The 21,929-nt window shown below is 44.3% G+C and overlaps 1 protein-coding gene and 1 long non-coding RNA gene across 3 annotated transcripts in view; one reads left to right on the top strand and one right to left on the bottom strand.

Moving 5' to 3' along the window:
- Positions 1–21,929, bottom strand: part of LOC140202838 (sodium-coupled neutral amino acid symporter 1-like) — a 97,770-nt gene that overhangs the window by 68,025 nt on the left and 7,816 nt on the right. The window contains exons 2-4 of one of the 2 annotated variants that reach the window (XM_072268274.1): positions 9,569–9,701; positions 4,310–4,367; positions 743–858 (exon numbers count right to left, since the gene is read on the bottom strand). In XM_072268274.1, the coding sequence (XP_072124375.1) occupies positions 743–858; positions 4,310–4,367; positions 9,569–9,645 (251 nt within the window). In that variant the 5' untranslated portion in view covers positions 9,646–9,701. Of the gene's footprint in view, positions 1–742; positions 859–4,309; positions 4,368–9,568; positions 9,702–21,929 lie in introns of those variants that run through there. The other variant, XM_072268276.1, reaches the window with a different exon arrangement.
- The window catches only part of LOC140202839 (uncharacterized), a 43,009-nt gene that overhangs the window by 14,557 nt on the left and 6,523 nt on the right, over positions 1–21,929 (top strand). Inside the window, exon 2 of the long non-coding RNA XR_011887202.1 lies at positions 4,260–4,382. This is a non-coding gene — a long non-coding RNA (uncharacterized lncRNA). The remainder of the gene's footprint in view (positions 1–4,259; positions 4,383–21,929) is intronic.

The raw sequence follows: 21,929 nt of genomic DNA, 5'->3' as shown, positions 1-21,929 counted from the left end.
AGAAAAGATGAAATATGAAGGTAAGCTAACAATAATATAAATGAGGATACAATATGTTTTTTTTAGATATATAAAGAGTAAAAGAGAAGTGAGAGTGGACGTTGGACTGTTGGAAAATGACACTGGAGAGGTAGTAATGGGAGAGAAAGAAATGGTGGAAGAACTTCAGTATTTTACATCAGTCTTCACTGTGGAAAACAATAGCCAATAATTTGAGAGTGTCAGGGCAGAAGTGAGTTTAGTTGATATTACTAAGGAGAAGATGTTTGGGAAGTTGAAAGGTCTGAGGGTAGATAAATCACATGGACTAGATGCACTACACCCCAGGGTACTGAATGAGGTAGCTGAAGAGGTTGTGGAGGCACATTAGGAGAATGGGCAAAGAAGTGGCAGATGGAATATCATGCAGGGAAGTGTATGGTCATGCACTTCGCTAGAAGGAATAAAAGTGTAGACTATTTTCTAACTCGGGAGAAAATTCAGAAATCAGAGGTGCAAAGGGACTTGGGAGATCTCATTCAGGACTCCCTAGAGTTTTACTTGCACACTGAGTTACTGGTAAGAAAGGCAAGTGCACCTTATTTAGTAAATTTGCAAATCCTTTCTTCGAAACAATTACCTCTTCCCCGCACCAGACTACCAAATACATTATTATATTTGAAGATGATTTCAATTTTGATGACACTCACTGTAGAAAGCAATGAAACATAATATTACTGTCATATCCACCTTCCAAACTTACATAAATGGTATAATCCCTGTGTTGGCCATGGCATATGATAAGCCCAAGAGCCCACTGCCCATGATGGCATTGCTCAGGTTAAAGACGGACATTTTCATGGAGGTAGATCCAGACTGCTGAATTAAACAGAGATATAATGTTACTTTGACAATCAAGCATAACAGATAGTTGGAATTATTTTATGTCTAGCTAAATTATGTCATTTTGCGTACAAAGCTCGTGAGTGAGTCATACAGCTCAGAAACAGGCCGTCACCCCAACTAATCCATGCCGAACTATTAATCTGCCTGGCCCCATCGACCTGAACGTGGAGCAGGTTTCCATCCAAATGTCTTTTGAACGTTGAAATTGAACCCATTTCCACCACTTCCACTGGCAGCTTGTTCCACCTTCTCACCATCAACTGAGGGAAGAAGTTCCCCCTCATGTTCCCCTTAAACTTTTCATCTGTCACCCTTAACCTATGACCTCTAGTTCTAGTCTCACCCAGTGGAAAAAGCCTGCTTGCATTTACCCTATCTATACCTGTCAAAATTTTGTATGCTTCTGTCAAGCTCCTCTCCTGGTGATCATCAGGATTTTAAATAGCTAAACACTTAATATAACAGAACTAAATAATGTTAAGGGGATAGGTTACATTCTTAATCTACCTTCCCTAACGGGACATAGTGTCGCCCTCGCCCATGGATAAGTTTTGGCTCCCTCTAGCCCAGAATTGTGTAGAAAACCTCTTCCTCCCCAATCAGGTACACAGACTCCTTCATTGCCTTGACCACTCACAGATCCTCCCTTCCTTCCATTATGCAACTTCAGGACTGTGTAGAGAGCCTCCCACTCTACCAGTGTGAAAGATTTCTCTATTCCTTCCCACTATGCACAAAGCATCCTGGACTTTTAACCTTGTACAGAGCTTGTTTGTAGTTCAGTTCTGCCCTGCTAGTCTCCCACTAACTACAGTTTGCTATGGCCTCTCATCCATGACCGTCTGTCAATCTGACCAAATATAGACAGGGATGCTTTTATTTAAATCATGCCTTCCAGTTATGATCAGCAGAGGAGTCCTGGTGTGAGGGATTGTTAACACAATAGATTCAGCAGATGCTGGAAATCCAGAGTTACACACAAAAAACATTGAAGGAACTCAGCAGGTCAGGCAGCATCTATGGAGAGGAAGAAACAGTCGACATTTCCAGCTGAGACCATTCATCGGGATATTTTTGCGAAGTCCAAATGTCCTGATGAACATAACATCTAAAACTTCAATAGATTGTGACGGGGTCCTGAATTACCCCTATAAACTGTGCTCGATTACCCCTATGAACTGTGCTTTTGAAAAGAGGGAGAGAGAGTTATTTAACACCGACATGTTGTTTTGAAAAGAGAGAGAGAAAGAAAGAGAGAGAGAGAGAGAGGGGGAGAGAGAGAGAGAGAGAGAGATGAAGACTAACTGTTGGACTGTCACTTTAAGGCATGAGAAGGAACTTTTGGATTTCTGCTGAGTTGGAGAGAGACAGCACCGAGCAGCTCATAAGTTGCTGTGGTGACCGAGGGAGGTGTTATTTGATGGACAATCGATGTTATGATTTTTTGGCAGCGTGTTTATACTTCTCAAGGACATTCACCTGCTTGTACATTTCTTACACAGAGAAGGGAAGGAGGAGTTATTTGAGAGACAGTTGGTACTCAATACAGTGAGATAAATAGGAGGTCAGATGATATAGACCTCAGATACATGCTTTGGACACTGAATGAGCTTTGTTGTGCCCGCAGAAAAAGTGAGTTTTTGGAGGATCGATCAGGCAAATCGATCAGTCGCTCTTGCAGTGAGAAAAGGGATTGACTGGTGGGGAGTTGTCCATGTGTCCACCATTGCCTGGTTTGATAGCTCCACCACAGAAAACCGGTCCCCTTTGTTGTGATTGCAGTCGGTGACTTTTAAAGGATTTCAGAGGACAACAGGAAGATCGACGGCCTCAGCTCAACTGAAGACTCAAATCTCTCTCTCTCTCCCTCTCTCTCTCTCCATCACTACTCAATTCAATACCACGGACTGAACTGAACTTTACTCATCATGGTAAGACTGTAACTTTTTACCCCTAGACTTGAAGAAGCTTGGCTTTTCACATATTTTTCCACACTTACTGATTTACTTACTTATATATATAATCATTGCTAACCTGTTTAATTTATCTACATTTATATTACTGTATTGCATAGTTACTAAGAAATATTATTAGTTAATAGCTATACTGGACTCCAAAGTGTTTTCCATCTCTGCTGGTTCTTTATTCCCGTCACGGGGTACGTGACAAGATGTGTGATGGAATTTATATTGATTAGCAGCATCATGGCCTGGTATGGAAACACTAATCCCCTTGATTGGAAAATTCTACAAACAGTAGTGGATACAGCTCAGACCATCACGGAGAAAACCATCCCCACCACTGAGCACATCTACACGGAGAGCTGTCGCAGGAAAGCAGCATCCACCATCAAAGTTCCACATGGTCCAGGTCGTGCTCGCTTCTCAATGTTGCCATCAGGAAGAAGATACAAGAGCCTCAGAATACACACCACCAATTCCAGGAACAGTTATACCCCTCAACTATCAGGCTATAAACTAGAAGGGATAACTTCACTCACCCTATCACTGTACTGTTCCCACAATCTATAGACTCACCTTCATCTCATGTTCTCCATATTTATTGCTTGTTTATTATTATTATTATTTGTTCTTCTTGTACTTGCACAGTTTGTCGCCTTTTGCACACTGGTTGTCTGCCCTGCTGGTATGTTCTTTCACTGATTCTATTGTGGTTATTGGATTTATTGAGTATGCCCGTAAGAAAACAAATCTTAGGGTTGTAAATGGTGACATATATGTACTTTGATAACAAATTTACCTTGAACTTTGGAAGAAGTTGTTTTGGGTGTCTGGATTCCCATCAAGGTATCCTGACAGTTGAGCTAGGCTCTGGTTATTAACGTGTTATTTTATGGAACCATTTGTCTACACCCAAAATTGAAATAAACTGAGTAACTATAATTATTGAAACTCTATTTAATCATCTTCTACTAACTTTGTGCGTCAAGAGTATAAAGCCTTGGTGTATTTTGAGTACAGAAAGATTCTTCCAGGCGATTCACTCGCCAGACCTCCTCCCAATGGTTAGCTTGTGCTGAGCAAAGATTTCTTACACCTACAGTTCATTCACCATCACAACTAGTGGGTTCAACTCCTACTCCCCTACCCCAACCTTACTTATTTCTGGGCCATATAATCGCGTGGCCAAATGGTTAAGGCGTCGGTCTAGTGATCTGAAGGTCGCTAGTCCGAGCCTCAACTGAGGCACCGTCAGCTGCTGGTCTTCCATACAACCTTGTCCACGCCTGCGCCCTGGAAATCTTCCAAGGCGCAAATCCGTGGTCTCACGAGACTAACGGATGCCTAAAATAAATAATCACATATCTCAACATTTTTCTAACCAATATTTGCATCTTATCTCTCCTTTCAAAGGTCCTATATACATTCTGATAGTCGACACCATTACACTAGCAACAACTTACTTCCCCCTCGTTTGGAAGGGAACTTGTGCTTTCAGCAGCATCGTTATGAATTCTTTTTCTGCAAAACAATAACGTAAGTATTATTTAAAACCATTTTATAAATTTATTTGAATTATTCTTTGCTTTATTTCACATATTTAAAAATGAATATCTATCATATTTAAGTGACTAATAAAAAATATGTAATATTATTTACTTTAAAATTGTCGATTCTCAAATATATTCATATGACCGATCAATGTAAATATTCTTTATCACAAAGGTAAAAATGTCTATGAAATAGTGTAAAGCATCTTTCAACTTGTGGAACTCTTAACATCAATTAAACTATTGGGCCTATTGTGTTCCAGTTCCCTGACCATTCTTCCTGTGGAAGAAGTCATAAGTGGTTAACACAACTGAGGCTTCCACCTTTATCAGCTCCGACACCTGCCCGGTGATGGTCAAAACAGCTGAAATCAATTTGGATAATTTTTCAAAAATTACAAAAGAAAAAATGAAAAATTGAAAGATATAAATCACTGTAAACTACCAAAAAGACCAGAAGACATAGCAGCATAAGAAAGTCATCCAGCCCACCCTTCATCAAAGTCACAAATATACTGTGGCGAGCATTTGGTCCATATCGACAGATAAGGAAGCTCATTAAACTCAAGGACCATTTGATTATGATAGACACAAAACAGACCAGGCACTATGACCTGGACAGTGAACCCAACCAGTCTAATACAGACAGGGGAGGTGACCATCACACACCCCGGTTACAGTCAGGATGACCCACAAATACACCGGTGAATAATTGCATAACTCAAGCTAAAATATAATAATAAATGAACTGGAACTTCCCATCATAATCCCACAAAAGCATTTTAACACAAGAACAATAAACAGTGCTAGTTATTAGAAATGCAGAGGCGGGGCTGTCAACCACGCCCATCCCAGAACGTCACACTGCCCGCACTCGAGGGGTCAGCCGTCCCCGCCAACCCCAAAAGTCTCAGTGGGTGTGGATGCTGCCGCCGGCTCCAGGGGAGAACCCGTTTGCATGAGATATGAGGCAGGGCACCCAGAGTGCCACTTCCTTCCTTCAGCCTCGCTGGGTTAGTGGTGGCCAAGGGCCAACACAGTGCCAACCAGTCTAGTGCAGCACGACTGCCTTCTGCCGCTCAGGCAACCACACCCAATATACAACATCAGAGATGTGGTCCAGCACCACTTCCAGTGGCTTCCCATCTTGGGGGATTGTCCCTTCTTCCGGGAGGGGCAGTAGACCCATACTGGGGCCCCCACCAGGTACTGCTGCATTGGCACCCTAGACTAGCGGCCTGGCCCCTTCTGGGATGTGCTGGAGGTCTCAGGTGGCACTGCCTGTTCAGCGTTTTCCGATGGCTATGCTGGGCTGTGGCGGGGCATTCCTGGTCCAAATGACCTGCCTCACCACACAGGTAGCAGAGGTCGTTTTGTGGCCCGCGGCGGGGTCAGGCCTGTCTCACAGGCTCCTCCTCCACCTCAGTGACACAAGCCTGGGCCCACGGCATGTGGGGCAACGCTGGAACATCTTGGGGGCTAAAATTGCTTCTGCCCTCTCTGCCTCATCCAGCGATGATGACAGTATCAGGCGAACATACTGCCGAAGGCGCTCCGGCGTCAATGCTTTTACAAAGGCATGGAGGGCAAGCTCTTCCTGGGCCACGGGAGGGAACTGGGGGTAGCCATGCCGAGAACTGTGGCAGAAATCTGTTGCAAATGCCCCCAAGCTTTCTCATACAGCGCCATCTTCCCTCGTTGCTTCTGCCAATGGCCTCTGCTCGAAATGCCACTCCAGTGCCACTACAAGGGCCCTGTAGTCACGCTGCTCCGCCAGCGTTAAGTCGAGGAGGGCCCGCAGAGCATCTCCCTCCAGTGCCAGGGCCTCTCGATGGGGCTCCACCCATTGTGCCATGCGGCAAGTTTGACTTTCTCCAGGCAAGGCTTCAGGCGGCTAGTGCCGTTGTAGCTGGGGAGCTTCAGGGTGGACCCTGAGGCGAAAATCGTCGAGGCCCTTTGATCTTCCTGTTGCTCCAGCAGCGTCTGCCATAGTGCCTGTCCTCCCATGGCTGTAGCTTCTTGGGTTCTCCGGTGTGGGTCACTACAGCAACAACTGATGCAGTCCGCTCTGTCCCTGGGTTGGGGAATCTGGGTACACTCACTCATTCAGGACTCCCTGAGAAGGCACAACGTTCGGTTCCCAGGTCCTCCCAACGGGTCCCATCTTCATGAGCCCTGCCTGTGGGTGTGGGGGAGGCATACTGCTCGGTCCCTCATCTTATTTCCGCGTCTTAAGGCACCATATCCAACATCGTAGCTCTTCAATCTCGCATCCCACTCCTGACACCAATGTGGCGAGCATTTGGTCCATATTGACAGACGAGGAAGCTCTTTAACTCAACAACCATTTTATTGTGATAGGCACAAAACAGACTGGGCAGCCTGACCCAGATGGTAACCCAACCAGTCTCACTCCGACGGGGGAGGTGACCATCACACACCCTGGTTACAGTCAGGGCGATCCACAGATACACAAGCAAATAACTGTATAACCCACGCTAAAATACAACAATAAATGAACTGGAACTTCCCACCATAATCCCACAAAAACATTTTGACACAGGAATCAATGAACAGTACTGGTCATTAGAAATGCCGGGGTGGCTGTCGACCATGCCCCTCCCCAGAGCATCACAGTACAATTAAATAACTGAAACATCTTTCAAATGAAGGATGGTGGTGCTGGCAATCACTGGCATAAACCCCAGAGAGCGGATGCAAATCTTGTCTGACATCTCCACCTTGTAAGTTATGGAATGCCCTAAGCCTTGAGTTCTCTCATGGAGTGAAAGGACTGCTGTGCCCTCAGCTGACCTTTAGTGCACTTCATAATACCGAGGCGCAGTGGATTGTCCTGTACCTCCGGAGGTCAGCTTTCTCATTCTCCTCTGCAACAAACAGCCGGTGACAACGATTTGGTTGGAGTATAGGTAGCTCTGTAAACAATACCATCACCCAAGACTCACATTTCACTCTAACGAATTCTTCCACATGACAAGTCTCCCATTCTCCTTTACACTAGTGGTAATTTACAGTGGCCAATTAACCTATCATACAGCACAGCACCCAGGTGAAACACACACATTGACAAGTGGGACGGAAGCAGCACTGCAGCAGACAGGAGGGCTCTACATGGGTAGTTCAAACGGGTATCAACCCAACCACCATCAAAAACAGATATCCAGAAGGGTGTTGGAAAAAGCCAGCAATACCATGAAGGATCCCACCCTACTCGTGAACTGTTTGCCCCACTCCCTACATAGCATCGACATTCGGCCTACCAGACTCAAAAACAGTTACTTTCCACAAGCAGAAGAAGGCTGATCAACAGCTACAGTGACTAACCCACCCCACCACATCCTCAACCACCACTACTTTATCATTTCCTGTCAGTCACCTTATCTACAGACGCTCCTGTGCCTAGCGTCACTTTACATACATGATGTATGTAATCCTAACAAACAATCAATCTGTATAGAAGCTATCTTATGTACTTTTATTTATTGTGTTTTTTTCTACCATTGTGTTCTTTATCGTATTGTACACTTTTTTGGGCTGCATTGAACCCAGAGTAACAATTATTTTAGAAACATAGAAAACCTACAGCACAATACAGGCCCTTCATCCCACAATGCTGTGCCGAACATGTACTTACTTCAGAAATTACATAGGGTTACCCATAGCCCTCTATTTTTCTAAGCTCCATGTACCTATTGAGGAGTCCTTTAAAAGACCCTATCATATCCACCTCCACTACCGTCGCCAGCAGCCCATTCCACACACTCACCATTCTCGGCGTAAAAAAAAACTTATCGCTGACATCTCCTCTGTACCTACTTCCAAGCACCTTAAAACTGTGCCCTCTCATGTTAGCCATTTCAGCCCTGGGAAAAAGCCTCTGACTATCCACACAATCAATGCCTCTCATCATCCTTTATCAGGTCACCTCTCATCCTCCAGCGCTGCAAGGAGAAAAGGCCAAGTTCACTCAATCTATTCTCATAAGGCATGCTGCCCAATCCAGGCAACATCTTTGTAAATCTCCTCTGCACCCTTTCTATAGTTTCCACATCCTTCCTGTAGTGAGGTGACCAGAACTGAGCACAGTACTCCAAGTGGGGTCTGATCAGGGTCCTATATAGCTGTAACATTACCTCTCGGCTCTTAAACTCAATCCCACGGTTGATGAAGGCCAATGCACCATATGACTTCTTAACCATAGAGTCAACCTGCACAGCAGCTTTGAGTGTCCTATGGACTTGGACCCCAAGATCCCTCTGATCTTTCACACTGCCAAGTCTTACCAATAATACTATATTCTACCATCATATTTGACCAACCAAAATGAACCACCTCACACTTACCTGGGTTGAACTCCACCTGCCACTTCCCAGCCCAGTTTTGCATCCTATCAATGTACTGCTGTAAGCTCTGACAGCTCTTCACACCATCCACAACGTCCCCAATCTTTGTGTCACCAGCAAATTTTCTAACCCATCCCTCCACTTCCTCATCCAGGTCATTTATAAAAATCACAGAGATTTTGATCTTGAAATCTTTAAGTCTTTCAATTTTGATACTCAGTCTATGTATATAAGCTAATCTTATTTTTATTATGTTTATTCATTGTGTTCTTAATGCTTCTTGCTTTTTTATGCTGCATCGGGTCTGGAGTAGCAATTTTCCTTTACAATTGTGTAGGAAAGATTGACAATAAACAATCTTAAATCTGGAATATGAGCTCTCCACAGATTGGAGCAGAGGTCAGGATCGAACCTCGGCTGCTGGAGCTGTGAGGTGGTAGCAGCAGCAGCACTAACTGTTGCACCACTGTGTCATTTTAATGCATCCAGTGCAGCTAGCAGCCAGCTCCCAATAGAAAGATCAGCTACCGAATGCAGATGTACATTCTCACCCAATGTGTTTGCCAGGGGTGGTACTTAACATGAATAATCTCCAGATACGGTAACAAAGCCATTCCATTAAAGCTTACAATTTGTAAAACTCATTTTCCTGAAAATCAAACCTGGATTTGTATGTTTCTGGGCATCCAAAATACTCCTTACAAAATATTAATTGATACTGAGTTTTGTTTTAAGTTCAGCAGGATAAAGCTCTAATGATGCTCTAAGATGTGGACATTTTGGAATTGCTATTTTCTATGTACAATACCGTTTCACTCCATCTTCTAACGTGTCCAATTCAAGTGCATTACATTTGGTGCCGGCCTTATGTTCCAAACTTGCCATTCCAGTTCAGTGATTGTCAGGAGTATTCAGAAAAATTCTTCAACGATGTGTCAAATCTATAAGAACCAAAAGATTAGGTTTAATTATTGAAAACAGAAATGACACACTTAGAAGAGAAAGACTGTTAAAACTTGTCTGCTTGGTCATACTGACTTTGGCCTCTGAGTAACTTGCTTGTATAATTTCACCTAGGAAAACAGGCATTCTAAAGTATAAGGTTATTCGTTAACACCAAGATTTCTGGTCATAACATAATGAAGGTTCTTTGAAGCACAGAATTACCTTGGTGTGAGATGCAGTTTGTACGATTGTCTGGTTTCAAGACTATTTTCCTTCATTCCTTTTTTCTGATGGCATTTGAAAAAACAAGTGATTTAAGCATTAAGGATAATAAGGGACAGAGACTGCAACAAAGTAAATTGGTTTTTAGATTTTGATTATGAAACAGAGATGGAAAAGTGAATTCAGCAATAACAGCCAACGATGACTGAAGAGATAGATATTCCCTTCCTACACTGCCTCACTTGGAGTATTGTGCTCAGCTCTGGTCACTCATTGTAAGAAGGATGTGGAAGCTTTAGAGAGGGTGCAGAGGAGATTTATCAGGATGCTGCCTGGATTAGAGAGTGTGTCTCATGAGGATAGGTTGAATGAGCTTGATCTTTGGTCATTTCTCTTTGGAGCAAAGGAGGATGACAGGGGACTTGACAGAATTGTACAAGATGATAAGAGACATAGATTGAGTGGACTTTCGGTAAGATGGTGGCGCGCTCAGTCGCAGCAACCCCTCCATGTCCAACAAACAGTGCTTGTCTTAAACATTTTTCTTATAATTGCAAAACCCTGTTGGGCTTTGGTACTACAAAATACTGTAAGTGCAGTTCATTGACAAGACCAATGGCAGAGGAGCTGCATGGCGGTTGTTGCGTGGACCAGGCCCTGATGCTGCACAGGGAAGATGACACCAGAGGTGGTATGGGAGATAACAGAGACACGGTGGGCATGCTGGAATCTGTGCTGAGTTGGAAACTAGTCCCTCCAGGCCCGCTCTCCCATCAGTCCTGCTCTGCAGTGTACGCTCTCTGGAAAACAAGCTGGACTGCCTTCATCTGTGGCTCACCCAGCGCGAGATGATGAACTGCTACGTGCTTATTCTTGCAGAAATATGGCTCCAGGACAATAGCCTATGCATCATCGATCTTCAGGCCTTGTCATTCAGTACGTTGAGCTACTATTATTTTGTGACCATATGTGCTATTGTAACACTGGAGGAAAATATGGGGAGGAAGGATGTCAGAGGTAAGGCAGGGATTTTACATAGAGAGTGATAGATGGCTGGAGGGTGGTGCCAGGGATAGTGGTACATTAGAAACATTTACAAGACTCTTAGGCACATGGATGAAAGAAAAATGGAAGGCTAAGTAGAAGAAAAGGGTTAGATTGAGCTTGGGGTAGGTTAAAGGGTCAGCACAACATCATGGGCTGAAGGGCCTGTGCTGTGCTGTGCTGTACTGTTCTATGTTCTATACCTAGGACAAATGTGGAACTCTCAGATAAAGAGGAAGCGCTGAACTTCTGCTCAGCTGATCATTAATACCAGAACAACATCAATTTCTCCAACTTCCCTTAATATCTCCCCTCCCACTTCTCTCTTTTCCATTCCCTATTCTGGCTCCTCTCTCACCACTTCTCTTCTCCTCACCTTCCGAACACCTCCCTCTGTTGCCCCTTCTCCGATAGTCCACTCTGTTTTCCTATCAGATTTCTTCCCTCCCAAGTTTTTACTTCATTCCCCTCCTTCACCAACTTGGCTTCACCTATCCCCTTCTAGCTTGTACTCCATTTTTGTATTCTGGCTTCTTCCCCATTCCTATCCAGTTCTGAGGAAGGGTCTCAGCCTGAAACGTTAGCTCTTAATGCATTTCCATCTATTCTGCCTGACTTGTTGAGTTTTCAGCATTTTGTGTGTGTTATTCTGGATTTCCAGCAATTGCAGAATCTCTTGAGTTTACAACTCGCTGACCTATTGGTTGCATGGAGCCTCTAAAAAGGGGAGTACAAACTTTTTCAAGATCCCCAGCACTTCACCTAGGCAACCTTGCTGAATCAATTTAAAGAGTATTTAAGTGTTTTAATTGTGGTCTAGAGATATTAATTGATTTAAGTCACTTACTGATTTATTAATAGTATTACCAGTGCTTCTAAATGTCTGCCATTATCAAAGGCATTTGCAAACGTACAATCGCATAACAACAAAATTTACGACATATGTTGGTAATATTAAACCTGATTCTGATAATCAGTGAGTTTGGGAGGGTCCTCATTTTCTGTCAAGCAAATCCAATGGGTGAAGACTGACAGTTAAACTCAGAGCAACGCTGTGCTAGGCTGAGCCTTGCCAATCAACTGGGAGTCCACTTCCGAGCTAAGACAGGGTCCTTGAGAATTGGTAAACGGTGAGCTTTTCAGGTTTGCTGGCCAGTGCATACATGTATAACACTTCAGTTAAAAATGTATGCACAAGCGGACCACATCTATGGTTCTTATCTTCAACCCAGCCTTTAGACACATGGAGCATCATCATCAACATGTATTGTGTAGGCCAGTTAACATGTCTCCACTCCAGCATCGGCAGTCATCCGTGTACCTCCATTCTCCAGAGTACAGTTAACTTATTCCTTCATGCTATCACAAAAATGCCAGGTCGTGCAGATACTTCAAAGCAGCAACTGCTAAAGGGAAATTGCAGGCTATGAATTGCAGAGATCTTAGTCCAGCAAAAGTCGGTGGTTTTGTTTGCTGCCTGTAAAGCATCGCTCTGTCTTATCAGCATCTAGCTTTATGTAGAATATTGGTTCAGTCATGCTTGTTTGCATAGCTGGGCTTGTTGGCGATGAAATAAAGCACTATGTAAAAATATATACATTGATATGTACACAGATATAAATATATGCTCACTTATTTAGAATACATGAATATGCACTTGCTTATTTAGCATCCATGAATATTGTTGTTGTCGAGTGCCGTCAAGTCATTGTCAACTCATGGCGTGCTGTTTTTGTGGCGAAATACAGAAGTAGATTACCAGACCTTTCTTCTGTGCAGATATTGCTGCTGCCCAGGTTGGGGTCCAGCCGGATTCAAACTCAGCAGCATCTACCCTGAAGTCCGGTGCTGATGTCACTACACCACTGACCAGCCCATACATGAGTATAGCAAACACTATTCTTGAATTATTTGTCACATTAAATATGGAGATAGAAGTACAGCAGTTCCAAAAATGAACGTAGCACTTAAATGTGGCTGCTAGTGTGTGGTTCATTGACATTTTTCAAGTAATTAGCAGAGTTGAAAATTTCTTTCATATTGCCACCTAGGTAAAGTGTTGTCGCAAACATGTTTGCATAGAAAATTCTGACTCATGAGTTACAAAATACAAATGAATTTTGCAGATGCAGGCAATTCCTTAACTTATACATATGTACAGCATGGGTGGCAAGGGAAATGACCGTCTCCTCATTTTAGACTCCATAGATATTCATGAAACTACCAGCAGTAGGATGGAAGCTGTCCAATCCACAGTTAGAGTGAGTGTTGCCGAGGGACCAATGTTTCAGTGTTTGCTCACAGTTGAATTCTGTGCAGCCTGCTCTTTAGTCTTGTGCATCTGAATTGGATGAACCTTTTATGTTTGATTTTCCATGATTAACACCAAGAATTAATTGGCTCTATTGCACATTATAATTTTGCTTTCTAACACAATCAGGAGTTCCTTTCAAACAGGCAAAAAGGATTCAGCATTGCATTTATTGTTCAGCAACAACTGTGGAAAGGAAAATGCAGTTAATGTTTCAGGTTAAAAACCCTTTGCCTGATCTGGGCACAGTAGATGTGCTGGGATTAGATCAGGCGTCATAGAACATAGGACATAGTTCTATTACATTCGCAGTACATTACAGGCCCTTTGGTCCACAACATTGTGCCGACCATGTAACCTACTCTAGAAACTGTTTAGAATTACACTACCACATAGTCCTCTGTTCTTCAAAGCTTCCTGTGCCCAGAAAAGACCTAGAAGGTCTGCAGTTAACTAAACAAACTCAAGATGGCAAAGAGGAGTGAATTGCTATGCATATTGACATTACAGAATTAACAGAGAAGCAGGAGAAATAACCTCAGTGATGCTATTGGGCAATACACTCAGTGACCACTTTATTACGTACACCTGTACACCTGCTCATTAAAGCACATATCAATGATATTAATGTACAGTCAATCACATGGCAGCAACTCAATGTCAAAAAGCATGAGATATGATCGAGGTTCAGTTGTTGCTCAGACCAAACATCAGAATGGGGAAGAAGTGACTTTGATTGTAGGATGATTGTTGGTGTCAGATGGGGTGGTTTGCGTATTTCAGAAACTGCTGATCACCTGGGATTTTCATGCACAACCATCTCTAGAATTTATAGACAATGGTGTAAAAAACAAAAAAAACATCCAATGAGCAGCAGTTCTGTGGGTGAAAATGCCTTGTTCATGAGAGAGGTCAGAGGAGAATGACCAGACTGGTTCAAGTTGACAGGAAGGTAACAGTAACTCAAATAACCACACAATATAACAATGCTGTGCAGAAGAGCATCTATGAGTGTACAACACATCGAACCTTGGAGCGGATGGGCTACAGCAGCAGAAGACAATAAACAACAAACTAACTATGACTAAAAAAGCCATAAGAAGGGAAAAGATTAAATATGAGGGCAAACTAACCAATAATACAACACAGAAAACTTAAAGCTTTTTCAGTTATATAAAGAGTAAAAGGGAGGTGTGAGTTGATATTGGACCACTGCAAAATGATGCTGGTGAGGTAGTAATTGGGGCAAAGAAATAGCGAAGAACTTGATAAGTACTATGCATCAGTCTTCACTGTGGAAGACACCAGCGGTGTGCTAGAGGTCCGTGTGTGTCAGGGAGCAGGAGTAAGTGCCATTGCTATTAGAAAGGGACAAGTGTTAGGCAAACTAAAAGGTCTTAAAGTCGATAAGTCACCTGTACCAGATGGACTATATCCTGGAGTTCTGAAAGAGGTTGCTGAAGAGATAGCAGCTGCGTTGCTCATGATCTTTCAAGAATCATTTGATTCTGGCATGGTTCCAGAGGACTGGAAAATTGCAAATGTCACTCCACTCTTTAAGAATTGTGGAAGGCAAAAGAAAGGAAATTGTAGGGCAGTTAGCCTGACTTCAGTGGTTGGGAAAGTACTGGAGTCCATTATTAAGGATGAGGTTTTGGGGTACTTGGAGATAATTGATAAAATAAGTCAAAGTCAGCATGGTTTCTGTAAAGGGAGATCTTGCCTGACAAATCTGTTAGAGTTCTTCAAAGAAGTAACAAGCAGGGTGGACAAAGGAGAACAGTGGATGTCATTTACTTGGATTTTCAGAAAGCATTTGATAAAGTGAGACACATGAGGCTGCCTAACAAGAAAGAGTCCTATGGCGTTCCAGGAGAGATACTGCCATAGATAGAGGAATGGCTGACAGGTAGGAGGCAACGAGTGGGAATAAAGGGCGCCTTTTCTGGTTGGCTGCCGGTGACTAGTGTCCATCAGGGGTCAGTATTGGGACCACTACTTTTCACATTGTTTATCAATGATTTAGATAATGGAATTGATGGCTTTGTGGCAAAGTTTGCAGATGATATGAAGATAGGTGGAGGGGTAGGTAGTGCTGAAGAAGCAATGTGATTACAGCAGGACTTAGGCAAATTGGAAGAATGAGCAAAAAAGTGGCAGATGGACTACAGTGTTGGGAAATGTATGATAATACATTCTGGTAAAAGGAACAAAAGTGCAAACTATTATCTAAATGGGGAGAAAATTCAAACATGAGGTCCAAAGGGAATTAGGAGTCCTCGTGCGGGACTGAGCAGTCCTCTTGCAGGACTCCCAGAACATTAATTTACACATTGAGTTTGTGGTATAGAAGGCCAATGTAATTGGGAGAAATGTGTGTTCGTCCATCGTCCACGTTGATGAGGACCTAGACACCTTTATCATGGTGTCGAGACTAGCGCTTGATTTGGATTTAAGTGAGGGAGAGTTGTGCAGGATCGGCCTCACTCTCTCTTCCCAATTCCCATCTGGATCCAGTGGCAAGACAGAGTCTAGACGGCTGGAGATGGGACTAGGCGCAGTGGATGACCAGGACGTCTTCTGTGTCTTGTCCTGCTCTACATGTTCCACGACACTTTGCACAGACCGCCTTCTTGACCGTTGGACCTTCCATTGGTCTCGTCTGCTCAATCCGCCGGAGTCTGTCTTCACATGCTGGGATAGACAACTCCCTATCTCACCAAGGGTTTGAGACTTGTTGGCTACCCTCACCTGGTTTAGCCGGCTTGTCAAAGCCGTTGCCCGGGGTGTGGCCACTGTCACATGCAAACAGCTACAGGGAGCCACAGGTGAGAGCTGAGTGCCAGGTGGGGACCAAAGGTGGACTAACCGCCTTGAAAGGGACACGACATGTTCCCCCACCAGATGTGCTACCCCTCCCTGACACCCCATACATAATGTACATAATTCACAAGCACCAGCTTTGAGTTGGGGTCTCGTTTTAAGAGGTTAGTCTAACATGATGCCATTGTTATATAAGGATTTTTAGCAGACTTTTGTGGTGTAGGCTTTGGAGTTTTAAGATGCTTGAAAGTAGGTACAGAGGAGATGTCAAGGGTAAGTTTTTTACACAAAGAGTGGTGAGTGTGTGGAATGGGATGCCAGAGGCGGTGGTGGAGGCGTAAACGATAGGGTCTTTTAAGAGACTCCTGGGTGGGTACATGGAGCTTAGGAAAATATAGGGATATGGGTAAAGCCTAGGTAGTTCTCAGGTGAGAACATGTTTGGCACAGCTCTGTGTGCTGAAGGGCCTGTATTGTGCTGTAGGCTTTCTATGTTTCTATGTTTCAATAAAATGTGTTACAAGTTTCATTAAATATAATTGCAGAAATCTGTATTTGTGACCCTAACGCTCTAGGATGATTCCAGAGTGATTGAACATGTCAGTCAATACAATCGCTTTGAAACTGCCAGAGTTTTGGGAGCAAAATGTCGTCACTTGTTTCGTATAAGCTGAGGCCCAGCTCGCCTTGCGAGAAATCTTTGCTGACAACACCCAATATTTCCATTTGGTAGCATCGCTCAGCAATTCCATAGTGGCAAGACAGGTGAGTCTGCTTGAACACCCGCCTGAGCACAATAAATACTGACCGCTGAAAACTCACCTTTTACAGACTTTTGGATGACTGGAGTCTGAGCGTGCCAAACAGCTGCTCTCCTTACTTGGCCTCGGCAATGTGGTCCATTAGCTGTTAGAGCTAATGGACTAGATGTTGTCTCTCCTGTGAAATCACCATCCTTGTTTTATTTTTAAAGAACTCTTCAGGCAGCAAATGCCTGATCCAGTTCACATAGCCCTTGCTAATGCACCGATGAAGGACTATAGGGAGCCTGACAATGGCTGACAGTCTACACTCAGCCAGGCAGCGCAGCATCATTGCTCCTCCTTTCTCTACCTCAGTAAGCCCAGTCAGCAAGACCCCCAACATAAGGACACCTGCGGCTGTGAAACAGATGACGTCGGGCCTGTGCTTTTGCCGTGCTCTCCTCGGTAGGAATGCTAGGATGTGCGACCGCCTTGCAGCTTCAGCAGTGCCGGTGCATCAGGACATCAGAAGTCAGTGAACACTGCAGGTTCCAGCTGCCAGGGTCGTCTACTGTTCATTATGGACACTCTTTCAGGGCGACATTTCCTCTGTGACATGGGTATTCACGTGAGTGTGCTGCCAGCATTGCCTATTGATGAGAAGGCGAATGGCAGCAAGATCCGGACCTAAGGGACATGATAGGTGATGTTCTGCTTCAGTGGGCGACGTTACACATGGGACTTCATCCTGGCTAAAGTGGCTAGACCTCTGCTTGATGCAGATTTCCTGAGTGCCCAAGGACTGTTGGCCGATCTTAAACTGCCAGCTTGCTCCCCCCAGTAAGTTGCCCACAACCACTCTGTCAATCACATCCATCACATGTGAGTATACTCCACTGCTGGGCGAATTCCCAAACCTCACCAAGCCCACATTCTCCACTACAGTCACAAAACATGGGGTCGAGCACCACATTCCCACAACTGGCCCGCCAGTCCATGCTCGTGCGTGTAGACTGGACCCAGAAAAGCTGTCCATTGTGTAGGCTGAGTTTGCCAACGTGGAAGGACTCAGAGTTGTAAGCCAGTTGAATAGCCCCTGAGCTTCACCCCTCCATGTGGTCTCAAAGTTCAATGGTGGTTGCAACCCATGTGGTGATTACCGACATTTTACCACCACCCAGTTCTACACATTCAAGATGATTCAACATGTTTATCTGGAAAGTTAACTTTTTCCAAAGTTGATCTAGTTAGCGGCTACCATCAGGTGCCTGTGTGCTTGGAGGACATTTCCAAACCAGCTGTGATGACCCTGTTTGGCCTTTTTGAGTTTCTGCACTTGCCATTTGGACTGAAAAATGCAGCACAGACTTTCCAACAGCTGATGGACTCTATATGAAAATAAATTTTCTTTTGTTCACCTGGATGACACATTTGTCGTCAGTGCGTCCGAACCCAAACATGTATCTCATCTCCACACACTTTTTGAGCGCTTATGCCAACACAGTTTGATTATTAACCCTGCTAAATGCCAGTTTGGGTTGTCAACCACTTGACTTTTTCGACCATCGCATCTCCGCAGAAGGTGCGAAACCCTTCCCATCAAAAGTAGCTGCTATTATGCATTTCCCACCATCCCGCACTACTAAAAAACTACAGGAGTTTTTAGGTATGGTGAATTTCTATCACCACTTCATTCCACGGGCTGCTGAACTTATGCTCCCCCTCCCCTGTATAATGTGCTTAATGGCAATAACCCTAATTTGATGATACCAAATGAGCTCTTTCTAACGTGACTGTACTGGTGTTGCAGATGCTTGCCTTCTTCAGCCAGCAGCTCCATCCCCCCGAAAGGAAGTACAGCACATTTGACCGTGAGCTTCTCGATCTCTATCTGGCTGTCCTCTGGTGGAATGCCATTTCATAGCGTACATTGACCACAAACCCCTCAAACCTTCTCGATCTCTAACTGGCTGTCTGCTGGAGGAATGCCATTTCACAGTGTACATTGACCACAAACCCTTCATGCATGCAATGACCAAGATATCAACCTCTTGGGCTGCACCTGACCTATTGTACATATCTGTTCACAATGGCTATACAACATATCAAGGTGAAAAATAATACCATGGCTGATTGCCTCTCACAGCTAGCCATTTATGCCGTACAGATAGGGGTTGACTATGCTGGCATGGTAGCCGACCAAGTAACTGACCCAGAGGTCCATGCTTACCAAACAGCAGTCAAAAGAATAAATCAAGGAAGGTAGTGCACCCGTGGCTGACAAGAGAAATTAGGGATAGTATCAATTCCAAAGAAGCAGCATACAAATTAGCCAGAGAAAGTGGCTCACCTGAGGACTGGGAGAAATTCAGAGTTCAGCAGAGGAGGACAAAGGGCTTAATTAGGAAGGGGAAAAAAGATTATGAGAGAAAACTGGCAGGCAACATAAAAACGGACTGTAAAAGCTTTTATAGATATGTAAAAAGGAAAAGACTGGTAAAGACAAATGTAGGTCCCCTGCAGACAGAAACAGGTGAATTGATTATGGGGAGCAAGGACATGGCAGACCAATTGAATAATTACTTTGGTTCTGTCTTCACTAAGGAGGACATAAATAATCTTCCCAGAAATAGTAGGGGACAGAGGGTCCAGTGAGATGGAGGAACTGAGCGAAATACATGTTAGTAGGGAAGTGGTGTTAGGTAAATTGAAGGGATTGAAGGCAGATAAATCCCCAGGGCCAGATGGTCTGCATCCCAGGGTGCTTAAGGAAGTAGCCCAAGAAATAGTGGATGCATTAGTGATAATTTTTCAAAACTCGTTAGATTCTGGACTAGTTCCTGAGGATTGGAGGGTGGCTAATGTAACTCCACTTTTTAAAAAAGGAGAGAGAGAGAAACCGGGGAATTATTGACCGGTTAGCCTAACGTCGGTGGTGGGGAAACTGCTGGAGTCAGTTATCAAGGATGTGATAACAGCACATTTGGAAAGTGGTGAAATGATCGGACAAAGTCAGCATGGATTTGTGAAAGGAAAATCATGTCTGACGAATCTCATAGAATTTTTTGAGGATGTAACTAGTAGAGTGGATAGGGGAGAACCAGTGGATGTGGCAAATTCATGGCAGATGCAATTTAATGTGGATAAATGTGAAGTTATCCACTTTGGTGGCAAAAATAGGAAAACAGATTATTATCTGAATGGTGGCCGATTAGGAAAAGGGGAGGTGCAACGTGACCTGGGTGTCATTATACACCAGTCATTGAAAGTGGGCATGCAGGTACAGCAGGCGGTGAAAAAGGCAAATGGTATGCTGGCATTTATAGCGAGAGGATTCCAGTACAGGAGCAGGGAGGTACTACTGCAGTTGTACAAGGCCTTGGTGAGACCGCACCTGGAGTATTGTGTGCAGTTTTGGTCCCCTAATCTGAGGAAAGACATCCTTGCCATAGAGGGAGTACAGAGAAGGTTCACCAGATTGATTCCTGGGATGGCAGGACTTTCATATGAAGAAAGAATGGATGAACTGGGCTTGTACTCATTGGAATTTAGAAGATTGAGGGGGGATCTGATTGAAACGTATAAGATCCTAAAGGGATTGGACAGGCTAGATGCAGGAAGATTGTTCCCGATGTTGGGGAAGTCCAGAACGAGGGGTCACAGTTTGAGGATAGAGGGGAAGCCTTTTAGGACTGAGATTAGGAAAAACTTCTTCACACAGAGAGTGGTGAATCTGTGGAATTCTCTGCCACAGGAAACAGTTGAGGCCAGTTCATTGGCTATATTTAAGAGGGAGTTAGATATGGCCCTTGTGGCTACGGGGGTCAGGGGGTATGGAGGGAAGGCTGGGGCGGTGTTCTGAGTTGGATGATCAGCCATGATCATAATAAATGGCGGTGCAGGCTCGAAGGGCCGAATGGCCTACTCCTGCACCTATTTTCTATGTTTCCATGTTTCTATAGGCCTACAGTTAGCTGACACTAATTTCGGCAAACCTGGGGTTTCTCTCCTATGCGATGTGTCAATGGGTCGCCCTAGCCCCATCATGCCCACAAACTGGAGACGGACTATTTTTGACTCCATACATGGCCTTTTGCATCCGGGCCAGTAGGCCTCCAAGAAACAGTTTGCACTGAAGTTTGTTGGCACGACCTCAGAAAGGGTGTGTGTGATCAGACTGCAGGCTGTGTGGAGTGCCACAGGGCAAAAATTAACCATCATGTTCAGGTGCCACTGGCATATTTTGAGGTCTCTGACTGATGATTTGTCCATGTCGATGTGGACCTTATTGGTCCTCTACCTGCCATTTCACGCACCTTCTTACCGAGGTGGGCCATATCACAAGGTGGTCAGAGATTGTTGCTCTAGCATCGATGACGACCCTCATGGATGTAGCTCGGGCATTCATCAGCACCTAAGTTGGTGCCCCATCTGATCTTTCCTATGACCATGGTCCCTAATTCATTTCAGACCTCTGGGCTGTGATGACCCAGAACCTCAGCATTAGGATACATCACACCACTATGTATCACCTGCAGTCCAACGGCCTATGTGAACGGTTTCACCGCTCCTTAAAGGCTGCTCGGACAAGCTTCCTGACTGATGAGTGTTGGCATGATTGTCTCCCGTGGGTCATGCAGGGGCTCAGAACTGCTCCAAAAGAGGATCTGCAGTTGCCTAAGACTGAGTTGGTATACAGGCAGCAGTTATGAGTGCATGGGGATTTCATTTCTGACGTTATGACCACCTGCTTGACCTCTCAACAGCATTCCACTGTCCTCATTCAATTCCCTTTCACCTATTTTTACCTCCCATCATGGCGTGCAGCACCCTTGGGTTCCTGTTGACCTACATTCCGCCTCATTTCTTTTCACCCACTAAGACACACACCAACATCCCCTTAGGCCCCCTTATGAAGGCCTGTTCTGCACTTTGGAACATAGAGAAAGAATTTTATCACAAGTAAGAGAGGTATAAGTCAATGTATTTCAGTAGATAGCCTTAGATTGGCCCATCCAGATTTGGATTATTCCACTGCCATGCCCCTGATGTCAGGAGGTGACCGAGGTGTGTTAACACTCC

The sequence above is a fragment of the Mobula birostris genome, chromosome 9, assembly GCF_030028105.1.
Source record: "Mobula birostris isolate sMobBir1 chromosome 9, sMobBir1.hap1, whole genome shotgun sequence".
Lineage (NCBI taxonomy): Eukaryota > Metazoa > Chordata > Chondrichthyes > Myliobatiformes > Myliobatidae > Mobula > Mobula birostris.
This window is presented reverse-complemented; position numbering and strand designations above follow the sequence as displayed.